General features: G+C 37.0%; 2 protein-coding genes across 5 annotated transcripts in view; one reads left to right on the top strand and one right to left on the bottom strand.

Moving 5' to 3' along the window:
- Positions 1-16,050, top strand: part of SLC22A16 (solute carrier family 22 member 16) — a 31,664-nt gene extending 15,614 nt beyond the window's left edge. For 3 of the 4 annotated variants that reach the window (XM_085575006.1, XM_085575007.1, XM_085575005.1), the window contains exons 3-8: positions 2,526-2,643; positions 4,527-5,076; positions 6,941-7,068; positions 7,462-7,571; positions 8,070-8,169; positions 13,074-16,050. In XM_085575006.1, coding sequence (XP_085431132.1) covers positions 2,526-2,643; positions 4,527-5,076; positions 6,941-7,068; positions 7,462-7,571; positions 8,070-8,169; positions 13,074-13,286 — 1,219 coding nt within the window. In that variant the 3' untranslated portion in view covers positions 13,287-16,050. The remainder of the gene's footprint in view (positions 1-2,525; positions 2,644-4,526; positions 5,077-6,940; positions 7,069-7,461; positions 7,572-8,069; positions 8,170-13,073) is intronic. The other variant, XM_085575008.1, reaches the window with a different exon arrangement.
- Positions 378-19,421, bottom strand: part of LOC116183419 (uncharacterized) — a 21,253-nt gene continuing 2,209 nt past the window's right edge. The window contains exons 3-4 of the mRNA XM_085576216.1: positions 15,703-15,784; positions 378-12,725 (exon numbers count right to left, since the gene is read on the bottom strand). The gene's annotated coding sequence lies outside the window, so the exon portion shown is untranslated. The remainder of the gene's footprint in view (positions 12,726-15,702; positions 15,785-19,421) is intronic.

Raw genomic sequence — 19,421 nt, 5'->3', positions numbered from 1 at the left:
CTCCTTGTGTTTTTGTTGTTTCCATTCATTGTGTATTCATAATTACATATGCAGTGTTCAGGTGTTTTGAATATTGCTTTATTCACAGATCTGTTTAACTTGGTTTCTTTTTCCTATAACAAGTCCTAATTTTAAAATGTATTCTCAAGTAATTTACTTTTAAAAGTTTTTCATATGTTCTCATACATTGTTCTAGGCCTTGATCCCTGAAATCACCCTGTGCAGCTAGTATTTTCCTTTAGATTTTTATTTATTTATTTGTCTGTTTACTTATTTTGACAGGAATAGCAATGGCTCATTGTAAGAGCAACGTTAAAATCTGGGAGTAGATTTTCACCTCATTTTTCATGAGAATAGGTTCCTTATGGAAATGCAGATTTTATTTTTTTTTTTTTTTTGTAATATGACAAATAGCTGAAGGGCTACTAGAAGGTTAAATGTCATGTATTTGAAAATCACCTTTCCTAACCTCTGTCATGAGTACAGCTCAATGAAGCAGATGCAAAGGCTTTGAGGATTTAATCAAGTCCCACCTTCTTAAAATATATTATACTACCCATATACTATTTTTCCTTGCTGTCCAGTTCTAGGTTTGCCCTTGAAAAAATTAGCTTAAACTTCAGTCTCTGGAAAGCTTGTGAACATAAGAGGCAAAATGGGCGTGGGTGAGCTGTGCTGTAGCTTCACTCATTTACCAGCATGTACAAAGTTCTGTTTGAGCACAAGGAGCATCAGTCCTGGAGGGACTTGACCCAGGCAGTCTCTTGCTCACAGTTCCAAGGCCCATTTCTTGTCCAACGCTTCCTCCCTGAGTGTTAGCTCAGATCATGCACTGAAATCCAGCATCAGAGCTGGACTGAGAGCAATGAGCCTCGGGGTGTACATCTGTGGCCTCCTGCCTCAGCTGGTTTTCTCTCCCAACACGAACAGGCATATTCCTGCCTCAGAGAGCACCCAGCCATGCCTGTCTGTCCATATGAGAATCAAATATCCAGGTTATGTTGAACTTAGCTTTGTCTTGGGCACCTTCTATACCTGTGCTTTGCTTTGAAAGCTGGTTTAGAGTTATTTATGTCTTTCTATAAAGGAGCTTGTTGACTGACAGTTCTGTTAGGTGGAAAGTGAAGTTTCATCCCACATCTAAGAGTGTAAGCAGAACAAGGAGATCAGACGTGTTGTTTTCTGATTTTCCTTCATTAGCACCACACTACAGTGTGACAGTCACAACATGGGAATACAAAAGCAATGATGAATTTTTCTTTTTAATTTGGCTTTTAGAACACATGGAATCAATCTGCCTCCCAATCCCAGGCTCTGTAAAACTATTTAATTCAAAACCAGAATATAATGCCAACATCTGTTTTTAGTCCATTTAAATAATTCATAACTTTATTAGTTAATACTTGGATATGATTTATAAAGTTAGGATTGTATTGTTCTCATTTCCATTAATTCAACCCATGGACAACCAGTTAAGATAATACACGCATTCTGAGTTGCAGATTTACGGCTGCAGAATTTACAGCTGCAAGTTATTATTTTCTGACACATCCTGGCTCATGGGAAATAAGGTTTTGTATCCCTCCCATTACCAATTAACAGATTTCCCAACAGAAGAGCTCAGATAGCTAAGACTTATTGGGATCTTTCCTGGCAGGGATCAAAGACCAAATCATGACTTCAGGTCAAGGCTGGGAAAAAACAGAAGGAATTTTACTGGAGTACGAAATACTCACATTAAAAAAACACTCCAAACGTCCTCAAACTCTCTATCTAAAAGTAATATCCCCATTTGTGAAAAGCTGTTTGCAATGGAGAAGGTAATAAGAACCAAGGAGTTATTATCAAGGAAGAAAAATAATTCCACACAGTTTGTGTTACAAAGCATTTGTAGATAGAATGTAGTGAATTCCCAATGGAGTCTTGTATATCTACTGCTGCAGCTAGTATTAGACATGATTTTTTTGGCCATTATTTTACTTTCTTCCTGGATTTCTGTGTTTTTATATGCATGTATATGTGCTGTCAGAAATCAGAGAATTATGAGAGACTGTGTGATTGTCATTTGTTAGAAAATTCAATTTTAAAGAACTGGATAAAGGTACAGAGACCTTTCATTACTATCAAAATTGGTTGTAACTTTGACAAAAGATGGCATGTGTTATCACAGCTAACTTTTGTCAGAAATTATTAACATGATATACTACTTGATATAAAATATCTGAAAAACTGATTTATGTCCTCATAAATAAAAGTAAAATTACCAATCAGTTATGTAGAAGTTAAAACTGAAGGTGAACATATGTAATGCTCACTGCACATTGCTTCCAGACAAGAATTGTGGAATGGAAGTTCCATTCATCCTTTTTCTTGGAAGTTGGAATTACTGACAAATTAATACAGGTAACTAAACCAGAATTTCTGTGGTGAGTTATTAACTTCCATCTAGGCTCTCTGGAGCTGCAGGTGTATTTTAATAGAATGTTTGTGGTTATTGCTGATTTTGTTACTGCTGTGATTTGCAGACTGGGAAGACAGCGTGTTATATGGTTCACAAGTGCTGGTCAGTTTGTATTTGGCATTGCAGTGGCCTTCACGTTTGACTACTACAGTTTCGTGATTGTGCGCTTTCTCCTCGCTATGGTAAGAAAGGCAGTTCACCCTGGCCCTTTTCCATGTCACTTCTTACCCCTTCTCAGGAAAACCTCCCTTTTGTTATTATTTCCTCTCCTACTTCATTATTCTAAAGCCCCGTCTGTTGCACTTATTTCAGCAGAGCAGGGAGAGTCTGAATGTTCTTGGACCACAGCAGTTTTCCTCTTTGAATTAATAGAAAGCGTCTGTATGAAGCAGTGTTTGGTACTTCCTCCATCCCAACCTCTGCTGGACTGGTAATTAAATACCAAGCGTGAGCAGCGAACTCTGGATTCTGCATTGCAGCTGCTGTTGCATTTCTCCTTATTGTTAGAAATGGAATATATTTTTTTCTTAAACTAGCAAATCTATAATAAGTATTATTTTTATCTCTACCATTTTGAGTGATGGAGGAGAGATGCACATTTTCTCTTCCATGCATCTCTTTGGTCTTTTAAGCTGTATCTGGAATACTAAATACATAGGCAGATATGTTTAACACCTAGATGTTTTATACTGTACTTAAGGATATTTCAGTTTGTGTGTTTATGCAGACCCACACACACAAGTTTATATATGTGTGGTATATATCAAATATCTGACATGTATTCAATATTTACATAATAACCAATCTAAAATAACATTTTACAGCCTAAAGTACATTCTTGAACTTTTCACTGCATGATGCATAAAGAAATTAGAATGCCATCACAAAAAAAAAAAAAAGCTTATTGAACATGGGTTATATATTTGAAATTATTCCCATAATTTATTTTGTTCCTGCGGTGACAGTGCATTAGTCAAGACAGGACCTTGTATCTGCAGCTCCCTTTGCCTGAATTTCCTAGCAGGAAAACCTGCATCAGGTCAGTCTGGAGCAGTGAGATCTACAGTAGTCTTTCTGCTGACTACCTTGGCTGTTGATGCCAGGTCCTGTGGTAGTTCAGATAAGCAAAAAGCTTTGACCAGACCAATGCTGTAGGTTTTATCTGGCCACTGGGACTGATTTGTAAGGTGCAGTCCTAAACTCTAGCCCCATGACCCTGCGGTCAGTGCAGCTTTCTTATCAGTGGGTTCAGAATTGGAGACTATTAGCTGGAATATTTTTAACAGGAAAATTGATTAATCAAAGCAATATACTGAAATATTTTCTAGTCTATATTCTCTAGCTGTGTTTTGCAATGTTTTAAGACACCAGGAATTTGATGTTGAGATATTTGAGAAATATATATATATTCAATAATATATATATATATGTATTCAGTGAAGAAATACTATTATGCAGAACATGCCAGTAATTGCATTCACTTGATACCACATGAGAACCTGTAATTGTGTATATATGAGATTCTTTTCCAATATTGTAAAAACTTTGATTTAATGAGATCTTTTACAAGTGTGTGGAAGGTAATTGTTCATAAATGTGCAGTTTTCTGACATGCAGGTTATTAACGGTCTGCTTAAAAGTTGAGATAAAGATTTTCAGAAGTGACAACTACTTCAGGGGACCTCTCTTTCCCAAGCATCCAGTTTGTGATGTCATTAAGGGATCTGATTTTTGGAGGAGAAGGGCTTAATGACATCAGCAAATTAAGTTTCTTCACAGGTGTCTCTTGCTGGCTGTCCCTCACTACAGAGAAGCATCCTAATTCAATTTACATTTTTAAATAGTGTCCAGGCAGTATGAAGGTTTGAGTGAATTTATTCTCCAGCTGATTCGCCTTCATTGTGACCTTTTTTTCTGTCAGTGTGAGACAGGCCAGTGCAGTGACAGTTTAGCATACACAGATGTATAACACTGTTAGCTGTTTGTTTTCACTGCTGGTGCACAGAGAGAGTAGAAACAAACCTCACTCTGTTTTTTTTTTCTTTTCTCTCTCCCACCCTCCCAGGTTTCAAGTGGCTATCTGGTTGTGGCTTTTGTTTATGTGACTGAATTTGTTGGCATTAAAGCACGAACCTGGGCTTCTATGCATGTCCATGCTTTTTTTGCTATGGGAATTATGATTGTGGCACTCGTGGGATTTTTGGTTCGGACCTGGTGGGTCTATCAGATATTTCTCTCCATAGCAACTATTCCCTTTGTCTTGTGCTGCTGGATGCTCCCAGAAACACCTTTTTGGCTGCTGTCAGAGGAAAGATATGAAGATGCACAAAAAGTGATTGATACAATGGCAAGATGGAATAAAGTCAGCACTCCCTGCAAAGTTTCTGAACTGTGCTCAGTCCAACAAGATGATCCAGCCAGCAGCAGAATGGGTGATGATGATACATCCTCAGCAAAGAAGCACAACATCTTAGACCTGTTTTGTAACTGGCAAATTGCAAGAAGGACCATCACAGTCTGGCTGATCTGGTTCACTGGGAGCTTGGGGTACTATGTCTTCTCCCTCAGTTCTGTCAGTCTAGGAGGCAATGAATATTTAAACCTCTTTCTCATAGGTAAATATTCTTGTACCTTATTCTGTTAATAACAGAACTGGAAGATAGCATTGAAAAATGTCTATAGATTTGACAGCCAACTTTTTACTTTGTTCATTCAATTGTGAACCGTGTTTGAAAAGTTTCATGCTAACTCTTCATAAAGTTGACTAACACAGTATCATTCACTCCAAATTTCACTGTATCTGAGAAAAAAAAATTAGAATTTGTTGGTGCACAGAGTTCTTCTCTGTTTGTTTTTCTGATTGTAAAACCATATTCTGGCTTGTCTTCTTTTTGCCTTGGATGCTTATAATAAATCCACACAAACACCAGGGGAAGCAGTCAGACAAGCAACACAAAATTCACTCAGCTCTGTTAAAGGCACAAACTAGGAAAATGGGAGGAAAAAATATTCCTTTTATCACTTACAGTTGTGATATATTGAGTTTGTCTGTGTGGAAAATATAATTGTCAGAAGGAAAAGTCATTTTAGTTTTCTCAGAAGTGTAATTTTAATTAAGTTGTAATACTCCTTTAATTTTATCATCCTGGCTGTAATCTTTCTTTGGCATGTAAGTTGTTTATAAAGGCAGCTCAGTGCATTCAAGGCCTGATCCAAATTTGTTAACATCAGTGGAAATATTCCACTGACTTCAGAAGACTCTAGATCAGACTTGCAGCTCTGAGCCAGTGAAGAATTAAATCATGTGCTTTACTTTGTGCAGCTGAGTACTCTCAGTGAAGTAAATGTGACTGATCATGTATACAGGCTCACAGAAGGACTGGGGTTCTCATAATTCCAGTTTGTTTTGTCATGTATTACAGTGTATTGTTAGACTGATGTGTTGAAGAGTGGGTGCTGGTGTTGCCCAGATAACTAAACTACTATTGTGGAGTACACTGTACCCACCTCTTCTAAAAATGTTTTAGCACAGACACCAAATAATTACAACTTGCTTTTTCCAACATAACCCCAAAAGATTGTTTCCTGATATTACAGGTGTATTGACATACTATACCTAATAAAGGAATCCAGGCTGTTCAGGGCTGTATCTTATGTTCTTCCTTGATTTTACATTGGACATAGTAGCATTCTTCCTAAGCAAATTGGCTTAAAACATGTCCAAACTGGCTTTGGCTCAGTATTGTTTGTCTAGGGGCAAATCATGTTTACACAGTGCAAACAGGTCTAGCCAAATGCCAGGTCCTTAGAGCAGCAGAAGTTTTTCTCTGGAAAGAAATACTAGGACAGGATAATCTGTATTATGAGTGGGATATTGTAAACCCTCTTTTTTTATGGAGAAGGGACAAAGCTGGAACTGCACTCTGTATTAGTGGGGCTTACTCAGAAAACTGGATGTGGACAGACCTTTCTTGCCTTTTACTTTAACATGATTTTGAGCTGATTCTGGGAGAGGCACCTATGGCTACCATCCCTGTCCAGGTGGAAGCTGGCAAATCCTGAAAGGTGTGTCGGTGTGACACCAGCAATATTCCCTGTGGGCACACTTGAGCTTTTAAAGTGAAAATATCTGAAGGAGCAAATGTAGAGCTTTCAGACAGCAGCATCATTGTCATAGAAGCAGAACTGTGGCCTTGCTCTTTTCTGTAATTTTCCACCCCAAAGAGAACTGGAGCTGCTCTGTGCTGTGAAACCTGTTTCCCTTGTCCTTCTCCACTCCCACTTCCGTATTTTAGGCTGTTCTCTGTCTTCTGTCAGACTTTCTGTAACCAAATTAACTAGCCCAACACACTGGTTATCTTTAGACTTTACTTGTTTACTACCCCCTAGATCAGATAAATTCCTCATAAAGAGGAAGTTACAGTTATGAGATGAATATGTGTAATCATGGCTTAAACTGAGATAATTTCATACTGACAGGTGCTGTGGAGTTGCCTTGCTATATCATTGCTTGCGTTGCGATGGACAAACTGGGAAGGAGAAACACACTCATTCCGTTCCTTATTTTAAGTGCACTGATCTGTGTTTTAATTATGTTCATACCTCAGGTTAGTCACGTATGGTTGGAAGTGTTCCTATAGCAGAAATTTATTTTAAAGGCTCTTAAGTCGGTAGATACAGCTGCTCTTTATAAATCATAGAATAGTTAAATAAAGGCTGGTTTTAAGTTGCAGCTGCCAGTCTAAGATAGATTTCTGTATTTTCAGTACAAGTTTCAATCTCATTGCTGGAGTCACACATAAAATGTTCCTAGGGCTTCAGTGAACCAGGACTAGTAAAAAGTGATATGGAAACTAGTAATTTACTGAACAATTTTTAAAAAGCAAGCAATGAGTATTCCTTATTGTTTAAAGAAGAGTCACAACTTTTGAAGAATGTAAATTATGTTTGGAAGGGTGTAATTTGCTGGTGATATATTTATTTGTGCTCTCTTTCAATAGGATTTCAATATATTAATTATCTTAGCAAATATGGCTGGAAAATTTTCCATAGGTGTGGCATTTGGCCTTATATATCTCTACACAGCAGAACTTTACCCAACAATAGTAAGGTAAGAACTTTTGCCAGTTATATATTTTTCATTAATTAATTTTCATTAATTAATTTGTTATTCTACACAAGATCCAGCAGTTCTTGGCATCAGTGGTGGTGATCTGAGAGACTTGGGATGGGATGAGTTCCTCAGCTGCCTCAGAGCTGTCTGGAGTTTGGCTGTACCATAGTTTTTTATTTATTTTGCATTCCATGTGCATTGATAGGTTCCATTAGGGAACTAGAAGAATACTCAATACTTTCTTAAACATCTTTATGCCTTTCTTATAAGTCCTTGTTATTCATCCTGTGATCTGTGCTGAATGATAATTATATTTTTAATCTTAATTACAGAAGCAGCTGAATTTCACTACAATATAAATTTACATTGGCATAGCAAGAGCTTCTTAGTATAATTGCTTAAAGACACAAATCTTACTGATGTTTTAAGTGTCTGTGCATTTCTAATCGTTTCCTTTAACTGCAACAATTCTTACTCAAATTCTTTTCTGTGTAGATCACTTGCTGTTGGAAGTGGAAGCATGATGTGCCGTGTAGGAAGTGTGGTTGCTCCTTTCTGTGTATATCTGAGAAGTGTCTGGATTTTCATGCCACTTGTAGGTATTTATTTCAATGGTGAATGTTTTTTGAAAAGGTGTATATGTTGCTTTTTTCTCTTTAGTAATTTACCAAATATGTTTTTCATGTGACAAGGGAACCAAAAGCTGAACATTTATTTAAAAAAGAAAATTGAGTAAACCATTCTAGTTTGATATTTTCAAGTCCCAAATTCTAGTAGCCTCATATTGTTAAAAATATGCTGCTAAAGCAAAAGGGAGACTGAATCACTGAAATATTCAGGAAAGTTTTTATGACAGAAGACAGAGAAAATATTTATGCTCTGAATCCTAGCATAAAATTGATAAAAATATTCTGTATTTGCCATGTAACATTTAGGAATTGTTGTAGTCCACACTTTTTTGCAGACCTAGCAATTTTTGACCATGCTCCTGATTTAGTTTCACTTTTTTTAAAAGGCATAGTTCTTCTATTCCTGAAGTCACCACAGGTGGCTGGATTTTCTGACAATTATGCCTTAACATTTTCCACAGCTTCTTTGGGATGTTGCATCTTTGGAATAGCCTCCCAAGATAATAATGTTTTGTGCTTACTATATTTGGTCTCCACACCTCTCCCAAAGCTCCTGTTCTGTGTTTTTTGCCAGAACTGAACAAAACAGTTAATGAGATAGAAAAAGATAAGGAAATGGTACATTGATCAGCTTCATGGTGACTTTGACAAGCAACAGAACCAGGTCAGATTACCATTAGGTCTTGTCTTTTACCACCAGTTGCCCCAGAAAAGAGAAGTGGGACCATTCCTTTGTGTACTTTGGGCATTATGTAGTAGATCCACTACTACAAAATATTTTATATGTTACCTGCTCACACATGAATGACATTCCTTCATTGCATTTCTGTTACGAAGCTTTTGCTGCTTAGAAATTCTGCAGCAATTCAATCCATTTTTTCTTCTGAAGGATAAATTATGCCTATATATGTAAAACTAGATGGAATTACAAAATTTGCATTAGAGCTTTAAGTAAAGGAACGTTTCTTAATGATTTTAAATGTGTTTAAATTCTTTCAAAAACCCCTTAGAATTCACTATGACTAGGGCACTGCTGTTATATGTAGTTTATACATGTCAGAAAGTGAAAGTGTAATGGGATGTGTCTTTAACCTGGATTCTTAGTCAAATTGTATCCACCATATTGGAATTTCCTAACCAAGGGCATTGTGTCACTTTGATTTGGTAACTAAAAAATCTTAAGTTTAGATTGTTTCACAGAATTCTTCTGAGCTCATTTTATGATTTAAATTAATTAGTTTTGGTTGTTTTCAATGAAAACTAAGAGGATGAAGGAGACTACAAATGAATTTATTTCTTCAAGTTCCTAAAAATGTTTTCTTTCTTAACAATGTCTCCACATAAAACAAGATATGATCCCAGAAAAGACAAAGAAACATTTTCACAGCAGAGTAGTCATGGGAGAACATTTCTTTTTTTGTCTTGTCAGCATTTTGCCTTTTCTGTCTGAAATAAGATTTAGCTGTGCAGAAGTGCTGCAGTTAGACCACAGATGGGGGAGTGCTCAAACATTTTGGAGAGCAGTGCAAATGCCATTATAAGCACAGGAATTATTTCAGCTATGAACAACTCTCAGGGCAAAAAAGCTATCCAGAATTTTTGTAGAGTTGAGTAGTAGTTCACAGTGAACATGTTTCCATTATTAGCTCCTGTTAAAGAGCATTTGTCAGTTTATTAAATAGGCTGGTCTTGAGTTGGAGCATAGCATGCCAAGTCTCAGGTCAAGTAAGTGTTTTGGAATGGAAGTGAAATCAAATGTATTACATTTGTAAGTAAACTGATACACATCACCCTGATCTATTGCAAACACCACACACTGTTGAACAGTTACTACTGCTATTTGTTTGGCACTCTGCCTCGTGCACAGTTATGCCACCTGTGAGTACTGTAAGCATCTTGAGTGGCTGTAAATCTTCAATAAGTCTATAAATTGAATAACTTGACAAGTATGTTTTTCATGTGACAACTTTATAGAAAATGTGCAGTAAAACAACTGCTCCTTATATAACCTATTTCTGTTTCTCAGCTGTTAAGAATTATGTAGCAATAGCCCTTTAACAGGCTTGATTTTCCTCTCAGAAAAAAGATAAATTAGAAAATTAAAAAGCCCACACTGATGTTAATAAATTAATACAAACTCTCTACCAAATACTACCAGTTTTTCATGTCGAAATATAACCTTTTTTGTTGAAGTAGGACTTTTACAGGGGTATTTAACTCAAATAATCTTTTGCTCTGGAGTATATATATCAAGTCCTAGTCTTAGACCAATGCAGAATTATAAATGTTGCTCCAAAAAGGGAAAAGGACATAAGAAAAATTATGGTAAATATTTTCTGAAGGTTTCTATGGTATCTGTTAGAAGCTGCTGGTTGTACTGAAGTGTTGGGAACACTCTAAGAGTTTGACTAAGCAAAAAGTCAGATTTCAAATTAACACCCTGAAAACACAATGCATTTAAGCATATATGACTGTCAAATTAACTTCAACATACTTAATACCTTGTACAATAACTCAAATACACTTTATTTGCAGACATAAGCATTTGACCATATCAGGAGAACATTTTCTGATACTGAATTATATATTTAAAATAGCAAATACATACATACAAAATGCACACATTTGTAGCGTGCAAGCAAAGGGTTAAATTATGTCAGATGCCTTATGAAGAAGTGTGCCAAGACTGCAAAAGAGTTGCTTTTACGAAATGTAAGTCCCTTCATTGATAACTGTGGCTACTGCCCCTGAAAAGGTAGATTACATTTGAGAAGTCCTTGAATTAATACACTGTGACTTAATTGTTGCATACTCTGTTGTAGGAAATACTGGAAAGGGGTTTGAGGGTCAGGGAGAAGGGAAATGTACTGAATTGCTCAGCATGCAGCAGCTTTCACATAGAGAAAAAGAAGAGAAACTAACATGGCATGAAATAGAGTTATGAGAGCTGAGATGAAAAGGCAGGAAAGGGTGTGGTGTGTACACTTACAGAATAGTGAGAGTTCTCAGGGGAATGAGACGTAGGTTCATGAGGAGGGAAAACACGAGAAGAATGCCAAGTGTCTAAAAAGAATAACGAAAAAAGACACATATTCAAAGCACACAGTGTTACTTTAAGCTTGTTCTTTTGAGTATCACTACTGACCCAGTTCTCATACACTCCAAATTTATGGGTGTCTACAAGATTCAATATCCTTTACAGGCCCCAATATCCTCAGTTATCAACTTCTGACAGACTAAAGGGTGTACATAAAAGAGGATACTGTGGAGTAGCTGCCATGTGTCAATTTATCCTGTATTTCCATAGCAGAAAATCATGTCTGAATAGCGGAGAAAACATTTGACACTCAGAGATGAGATTTTAGTATTTTGGAATATATTTTTTAAATATCACTCCTGCCACATAGATGTCTAAAAGGATCTCCCTCAGTTTGTGCCATTTCCTCTAGTCCTATTACTGCTAGGATTCTTTTTTAACTTTCATGGAAAGACTGTGGCTTATATTTTCACTGTAATTTGTAGTATTTAACAGTATTTTTATTTTTTTTTTTTGTCTGCCTCTATATTTATTGCAAATGTGAAAAGGAGGGTATGCAACAGTGCATTTTGCTTCTCAAAAGAATACGTTAAACAAACTGTCCTCTTTTTTTTTGCAAGGGAAGAGAAGCAAAACCAGCATGGTGCATAGGCAGGCAAATAGCACTGTTCAAGGTTACAGTAGGGAATTCTGATTTTAAAGCACCTTTCTGACTTAAAGTCTGGCTTAGCTAAAGATAGTAGCTGTGCAGTTCTTGTCTCAAGCTCTGTGTGAGAGATGTAGGCACAGTGATTCCAAATGTTCTCTCTCACCCTTGGAAAGAATGCATTAAACAAAGGACAGACTTCAGAATCGGCACAGGGCAAGATAAGGATAATACAGCATCAAAGTTCACAGTCACAGAATGGAAAAACACTGAGACCAGGCATGATGCTCTGTGTGAAAGCTTTTCTATGATGAGAGAATTAGGTCGTTTATAACCTGGTGTTGGAGGACTGGTAGGGGTTTAATGCTGTTCTGTACTCAGAGGACCAAAGCGGGAATTGGTGTCATTGAACAAGGCATAGAAATGTCTGTGTGAAGGGAATGTGAAAAGAAAGAGTAGATATTCCTAGAACAACTGAGTGTTTCTCTACTGACCCCACATTATCCTGATCCTTGCACCACTTATGCTGTTGCTGTGGAATTGTGTACACCATGGATGGGCATATCCAAAATGGGATCCCAGTGCTATGTCAGTAGATGACTGCACTCCTAGCAGTTCTTTGAAACTAAGTTTAGCAAAGTATTCCTGTTGAGAGCTAGCTCATCATCTACTGAAGAGCTCTCCTGAGCACAGATGTGCACTTTTGTGGCTCTGGGCCAATTGAGAAATTCCAATCTGGTTGTATAGAGCAGGAACAAGCACACAGGTACAGGTACACAGGAGCTGGAGTGTGAATTGAGATTACAGGTGGTAGGGAAATTGTAACTCTGTGAAGATGCCTGTAAAAATAAATGTATGCAATCTTAGAATCAGTTCTTAAATACACGCCTGATACTGAAATACCAAATGAAGGTAATATGTGTTGTTAAACAGAATTATTCTTGCTTGCACTGTATTGATCCCTTGTGAACAAAACACTTGACTTGCTCATTCATTAATTCTGCTGCATAATCTTTTCATTTATGCAGCAAAAAAGGTTGATCTTTTATACAGGCAACATTTAAGACTTACGATCTTTGCTTTACAGTTGCTTGTGCTTTATTTTAGATTTACTCTCAAGCAAGATCAAAACTATGGTTAGCTTGAAAGACTTATCTACCTTTACAGCTGCTGTTTATTTCTTCCAGTTGCTTGTTGGAATCATGGCTCTTCTGAGTGGAATATTAACCATAATGCTTCCAGAAACACTGGGAAAACCACTAACTAATACTTTGGTGGAAGCTACAGAAATTGGAAGAAACAAGAAAAGCTCTTCAGAAAAGACTCCTCCAGCACATAATGGTGCAGAATTAGAAAAGATAGAGCTGTTTGGTCAAGAAAAAGTCAGCACTGACAAATAAAGCAGCAGCAAAATGTCTGTTCCCAATTTTAATCACTATCTAATTTGTAAGATCATTGTATTCAAGAAATGGGACTGTTATATAACATCTGTGCCTTTTACTTTGTATTCTGTCTTCCCTTTTCAGTAGAGCAATTGTATGAAACCTTTTCAAAGTGACTGAGTTACTGCAGAAAATTTGATAGGATTTCTAGATCCCTTGTCAGAATTATCCAGACTTTAAAACACTTGTCTGACTTGGTGTGACCAGTTGGAATGATTAGTCTAAATGCTGGAACCTGATTACTTGTATGTAAAAGAAATATGCCAATTCTTTGGTTCACATTTTCTGCAGTTAGATTTGTCGACCTACAACAAAGTGCCCTGCCTGATCTTGTCCTTTTGCAGCTGCCAGTTACAGGCTTGAGACTTCAGAACACAGTTACAATTCAAGAGAGAAGCCTTAACATTGCATCAGGTCATATCAAGAATTTGAAACTAATTTATTATTTTTATTTTTCTTACAAGTTTTCTACTAGACATGGTGCCATTGCTAACAAAGGAAAATATTCTATGGCACAGGTTCTGACTGAAAAAGAATACTAAGTTTGCAAAACGTGCAAATAGTTTGTATATTCATTCTGTTGAATGGCAAATGTATTTTTATTAGGGGTTTAGGAAAAATAAAAGTTCCCTGGATCTACTGCTGTTTTAGTTTAGGTAAAACTAAACTGTCTGATCCCATTTAAAATCATATTCATTCCAGACCATTATTTCAGTGCACCCTTTCTCACTTATTTCAGCTTAGATCTAGCATCAGATTTTTCATAACTTCTAAGAGTAGACCTGCAACTTTGCCAAATACCTCCAGCGAGGTCTTCATAGTCCTCAGTGAAAAGGAATAAATGGCATATGTCTTTTGTTCAGGCTCTCTGCACAGAAGTGAATTTACTTATTATTTTTTGGTAGAAACGGTTTCCACTCACCATTTTTCTCATAGACCAGCTGTCTGTAACTCATTTTTCCTTATTATATCACACAAAACCAGTTAGAAAAATAGAATTTAAAAGATGGTAGCTGGAGAACACTGATCACTAGAAGACTGTCTAGTTTTAGTCAAAGTGTCAGAATATCCCACTGCTGCTACACCTCATGTGCATGAACACTTGTTGGTGCAGTGGTTCTGCCTTATGACTCTGGACCATAGAAAACTGATAGAAAGGAATGCATCATTCTGGTTGCTTCTTTTATGACTTGCTCCCACCTCCCCTTTTTCAGTCTTTCTCTAGACCTGGGGATTTCTTCTTTGTCTGAGGATCTGCATCTCTTTTGCTTGACCACCCTTGGTTTGAAGGGAACAGAACAGGCACATCTGCGTGTTGAGGTTCAGACAACCCTCTCTTGCCTGGGTTGTGTGATTTCAGTCCTTCCTGGTTTGAAATCAGTGTTTTCCCCTCTCAGGCCCTATTCTCATGGCATAGTCTCATTAAAACAAGTCTTCCTTGACCTTTGCCATGTACCTACCCCAAAAGATATCTATATTACTGTAGATATTCTATATACTGTAGAAATTACTGGCCACATTTTTCAACTATATCTGCACAGTTTTATTAGTTTCAATGACTTCTGAAACCAGAATAATGGTTTATATCCCCTTACAAAAGATTTTATTCTTCACTGCATTCTTCTAGAAGTTGGTCCTGCTGTTAGAAGAAAATAATACCCTATATGAGGATTAGCATGCTTTGAAGCAAGCAAAAATCAGTAAATTTAAGTTTAGGTAGTACCTCTGAGATAATTACATAGAAAGCAGAAAGGTGTCTTCATGCTTCTTATTTAATTCTATGGGTGTTCCAGTGTTTGCAGGGAAAACCTCCAGAAAGACCTGCATAGAATACTGTGGCTTCTGTCCAGATATATGAGTTCAGCAAAAACACTTAACCTTCCCCCTGTGAGTAATCCCATCATTATTCTGAGAATGACTTGAATACCTACTTTCATGACTGAAGGTCAGATTACTCACATGCTGTGGTTTTTTATTTTGCTGAAGAGCAAATCCAGTATTCTTCCACTGCTTTCAGGTTCCCCTCCACTTCCCAGAGCAGAACAGCTCTCTTTATCTCCAAGATCTACTGCCAAACTCTGCCTGCCCTGCCTTAAATAAGGGTTTAATCATGCTAAAAACCCACCATCATACAATACACCTATCAAGGAATTAAACTGGTACTGTCTTGCCTTTCAACCACCCTCCCCACACACACAGCTCCAAATTCCATGTTTTTGAGTTCTTTCACACTGATACTCCCTTTTCAAATATCTTAAAACTCTAACTCCATCTATCTCAAAACTCACTACTCATAACTTTTAGGAATAGTACAGTCTATTTCTAACAAGGTACTAAAGAATATTTACAATTAATTTTTCTGTTATTTCCTTACCTGCTGTGTAACTGATTTCGGTCTCAGAATTGAAATCAGCCAATGCATATTCTGTGTTCCTTTGGCTTGAGGGATTAATGACCTAGTCATGTGTAATCAGTACACATAAGGTGAAGAAAAGAACAAGTAGAAAATTAAATACACAATGATACTGATACTGCTTACAACTAAAATTTAATTATTATTTTAGACCACAATGTATCTTGATGGATTAACCCCAAAAGCCATTTCCTCCTGTCGCTGAAGTTAGTTGGTATTGGTCTATGATTCAAATGACCCCTGAATTTCCCTGAACTATTGATGTTACTGTTTTTCCTTGGAAATAAAATATTTGTTGATTTACACGTACATCTTTTGTGATTTTATGCATCAATAGCAAATATTACTTAAAAAAAAAAAGAAAACAGCATGTATCTCTATGTCTCTAGCATTTCTATTTGCTTGTTTTTTCCATATGGGCAAAAATATGTAAATACTAGTCATGCATTATAAATGTAGGAAAATCAGGGTGAGTTGATTCCTTTCTCTTAAATATTCATAGATTTTTTTAAAATCCTTTTGCAAGAGACCACTGAGTTTGAGAACAAATACTTCTCTTCCTATGGGGTATATTTTCATTTCAATGTTCATAAAAAGAATTAGTTTTCATAGTTTCTCACTTTGGTTCACAAGTCCTTTTATGTTTGTATTTGCTATCCTTAATGCGAATTTTCTGTGCTCATCAATGTCTCTGGAGTTACACATAGTTCTATGAGATAGTGAATTAGAATTCTTAGCTGTCTTAATTGCTGGGCACTATTGCATGATGGCAAATGTTTTTGTCCAGAATTTGATATCCAGTAGACAGTCTTGCAATTTGTTAAGGACATACCTTTCTGGGTTAAATATAAGAATAAAAGCAACTATTGTTAGTTTAATGGTAACTAAGGAAAAATAACAAGTACATGTGTTTGGTATTTCAAAATTGTATTTTTAAGCTATACTAAAGGATGTATTTTCTACTTTAACAACATCAATTGTGCAAAATCCTGTAATTTAACCAACTAAATATAAAAAAAAATGCTATGCAAATCATGTTCAGTTATCATATGCTTTGGGTGGTACCCTGAATATCTGAACAAGGGGTGAAGCCTCCTTGAAGGCTGAGGGCTTTTGTGTAGTGGCTCTGTGGAAAGACAAAATGGCCTGACATTCCAGCTCTGGGATGGAGTGAAGGACTTACTGGCATTCTCCTGTGTCTTCCAGTGATTTATTTTACCAACCCCTTAGGTGCAGTCACTTAAGAAGCCTCTGTGGCATCAGGCTCAGCAGTGTGCATGGCCTGTGAGTGCCTTTTGGAAAGGCTTAGGAAGAGGTGAGCTCACTTGTGCCATGGACTCTTGGTCCAGAAGGGCATTGTGACTACAAAAAGGAGGCTCTGAATTCATCCTGTGCCCTTTACAAACATCTGAAAAATGTTTGTCTGAATCCTCGAACAAATTCCTAGGGAAGAAATTAGACACAAAGACTAAAAAGAAAATAGAGTGTTGACAAAAACTGAGTTTATTCTATCAGGGAAAATTCTAGTCAATGCTGACAATTAGTTACCTCTCACAGGAAGAAAGACTAAAACACATCTATGTTCTGACAGCCTTAATTTTATTCACACTCCGTTTAAGTGTGTGGCTGGTGTTTTGGCATTCCATGGAGATCCCTACAGTTCAGGATGGCAAATATCATGTGTGTGTCTTTTCCCTGTTTGTCTTTGCAGGTGTAAGCCAAGATTTGGATAATGTATTAAGTGGTGACTATGACAAAAGGTGCATTAAAAATGTGGCATGTTTTGCATTTCAGTTGCAGGAAAAACATTATTTTTGTCTTGCCTTTGTTTGTATAAGCTGACTGGAGCAGTAGTCCCTCAGACACGTTCAGTAGTGACAAAAATAGCTGCAGATACTGAGGAATGTGTATGTGGTACCAGAAGAGAGAGTAGGTGACCACAGGAATGACAGAACAATGTACTTGTAAGCACATGGTGTTCAGTGCATGTGAAGACTAACTATAGCTTCCTCATGCGGGAACTGGAGTGGGCTGACAGCACAAGGAAATAAGAATTGCAGCAATTCATAGCTTTATTGTTATTTGTCCCCTTAGAGCATCTCAGGAACCTATTTATTCTTCAGTTCCCTTAAATCTCTAATTAGGGCATATGACCAAATTTTCCATGCATATTTTATTAAAATTGTATTTTCTGATTAAGTTACACCCATTGCTTTGCTTCATCATTTACATTTTGAAGGCTTAATGCATCCTTGCCAGGTGATTTATGTTCCTCTCTGAAAGTAACTGGAGTGAATGGTCCAAATAGTTGCTGCTAAAGCTGAGAAATTTGAATCAAGCCTGACAGACTGATTTCGAGAGCACTGAGTTCAGTCAAGCTGAATTCAATCAAGCCTAAGAAGTATATACTTCATATGGCAAAATATCCTTTTTAGTATGACTGGTATATAAACAGTGATTACAGATTCCAGTTTCTGGACAAAACACCACTTTTCAAAAAAATTACTAACCTAGATTTATGAACAATCAGAAGTAATGGGGAATGTCTCATTTAGTGAAAAACCCACTATTCTGTCTCTGCATTCCTGGCTAACATACAAGCTATGGGTATTTGCTTGGCTATTTGTTGCAGGTAAGTAGGATCCAGCTATGGAATGCTCATAGACGTTTAGTTATTAACCTTGCCTCATAATCTTCCACATGGAGATGAACAGACTTGCATGGGAATAAGAACAAAACAGCATTAAGGGGTGATTATTGTAAAGATTGTTTCCACAGTCTCACCGCCAGTGATGAAATTAAAAAGTGGTTTTGATTGAGGTAATCAGGAACATGGTAAAACAACCAGGGATAAATGGGCTATCTCTCAGTAGATATTTTCACAAAACTTTTAAATAGGAATGTCATCACTGCTGGTTTCTTCCACGTGGAGAGAGAATTCCCCCCATAAGTAAGTAAATAACATGGGACAACAGCAAAATGAGGCACAGCTGAAACTCTTTGTTGAAATAGTAACTTGCTATGGACACTGATGCTTGACTTGAACTGGTTAAAGAAGTGGCAGATAAATTATGCATATTATTTACAAGGTCTGAAATAGGTCAGCGCTACTGTGTTTAGAGGGGTCATTTCTGACCGTTGTTATGGCTCTGTTCAGGATAGCACACAAATACTAAGGTGAAAGGTAACATTTCTTCAGGACTGCTTCAGCTGAGTTGGTGGTGTTCTGGGATGCCACTGCCTGTTATGGCTCAGGACGAGCTCCAAGTACAATCAGGGCTGTGTTTGTTCTGTGCCAGAAGGCTGGCATTCTCTTCCCAAATGCACAAATCATGAGTTGCGCTTTACCAAACACAATGTGTTTATTCACCTTTGCAAAGTACTTTAGCCCATAGAAGATTATTTTCAATGACATTACTATTAGCTTTGGTATCCCAAACCAGCTTGAATTTTTTGCATTTTATTCTCAGGAAAAAACACACTGAGAATTCCCTAAAACCTTCAGACTTGCACAAACATCTGTCACAGAACGTTTTGATCCAAATAATTTCAATTTGGCAAAGTTCTAAGCAATAAGCAGTAGAATCTCAGGAGAAGTAGCAGGCAGTTTTTATCTTAGGTGGAACTGCAACCTCTGTTTATATTTGTATATTTCCATATGTGAAAGGAACCTCTCCAAA

The sequence above is a fragment of the Lonchura striata genome, chromosome 3, assembly GCF_050655825.1.
Source record: "Lonchura striata isolate lonStrDom1 chromosome 3, ASM5065582v1, whole genome shotgun sequence".
Classification (NCBI taxonomy): domain Eukaryota; kingdom Metazoa; phylum Chordata; class Aves; order Passeriformes; family Estrildidae; genus Lonchura; species Lonchura striata.
The sequence above is the reverse complement of the archived record's forward strand: the minus strand, read 5'-3'. Positions and strand labels throughout refer to the sequence as shown.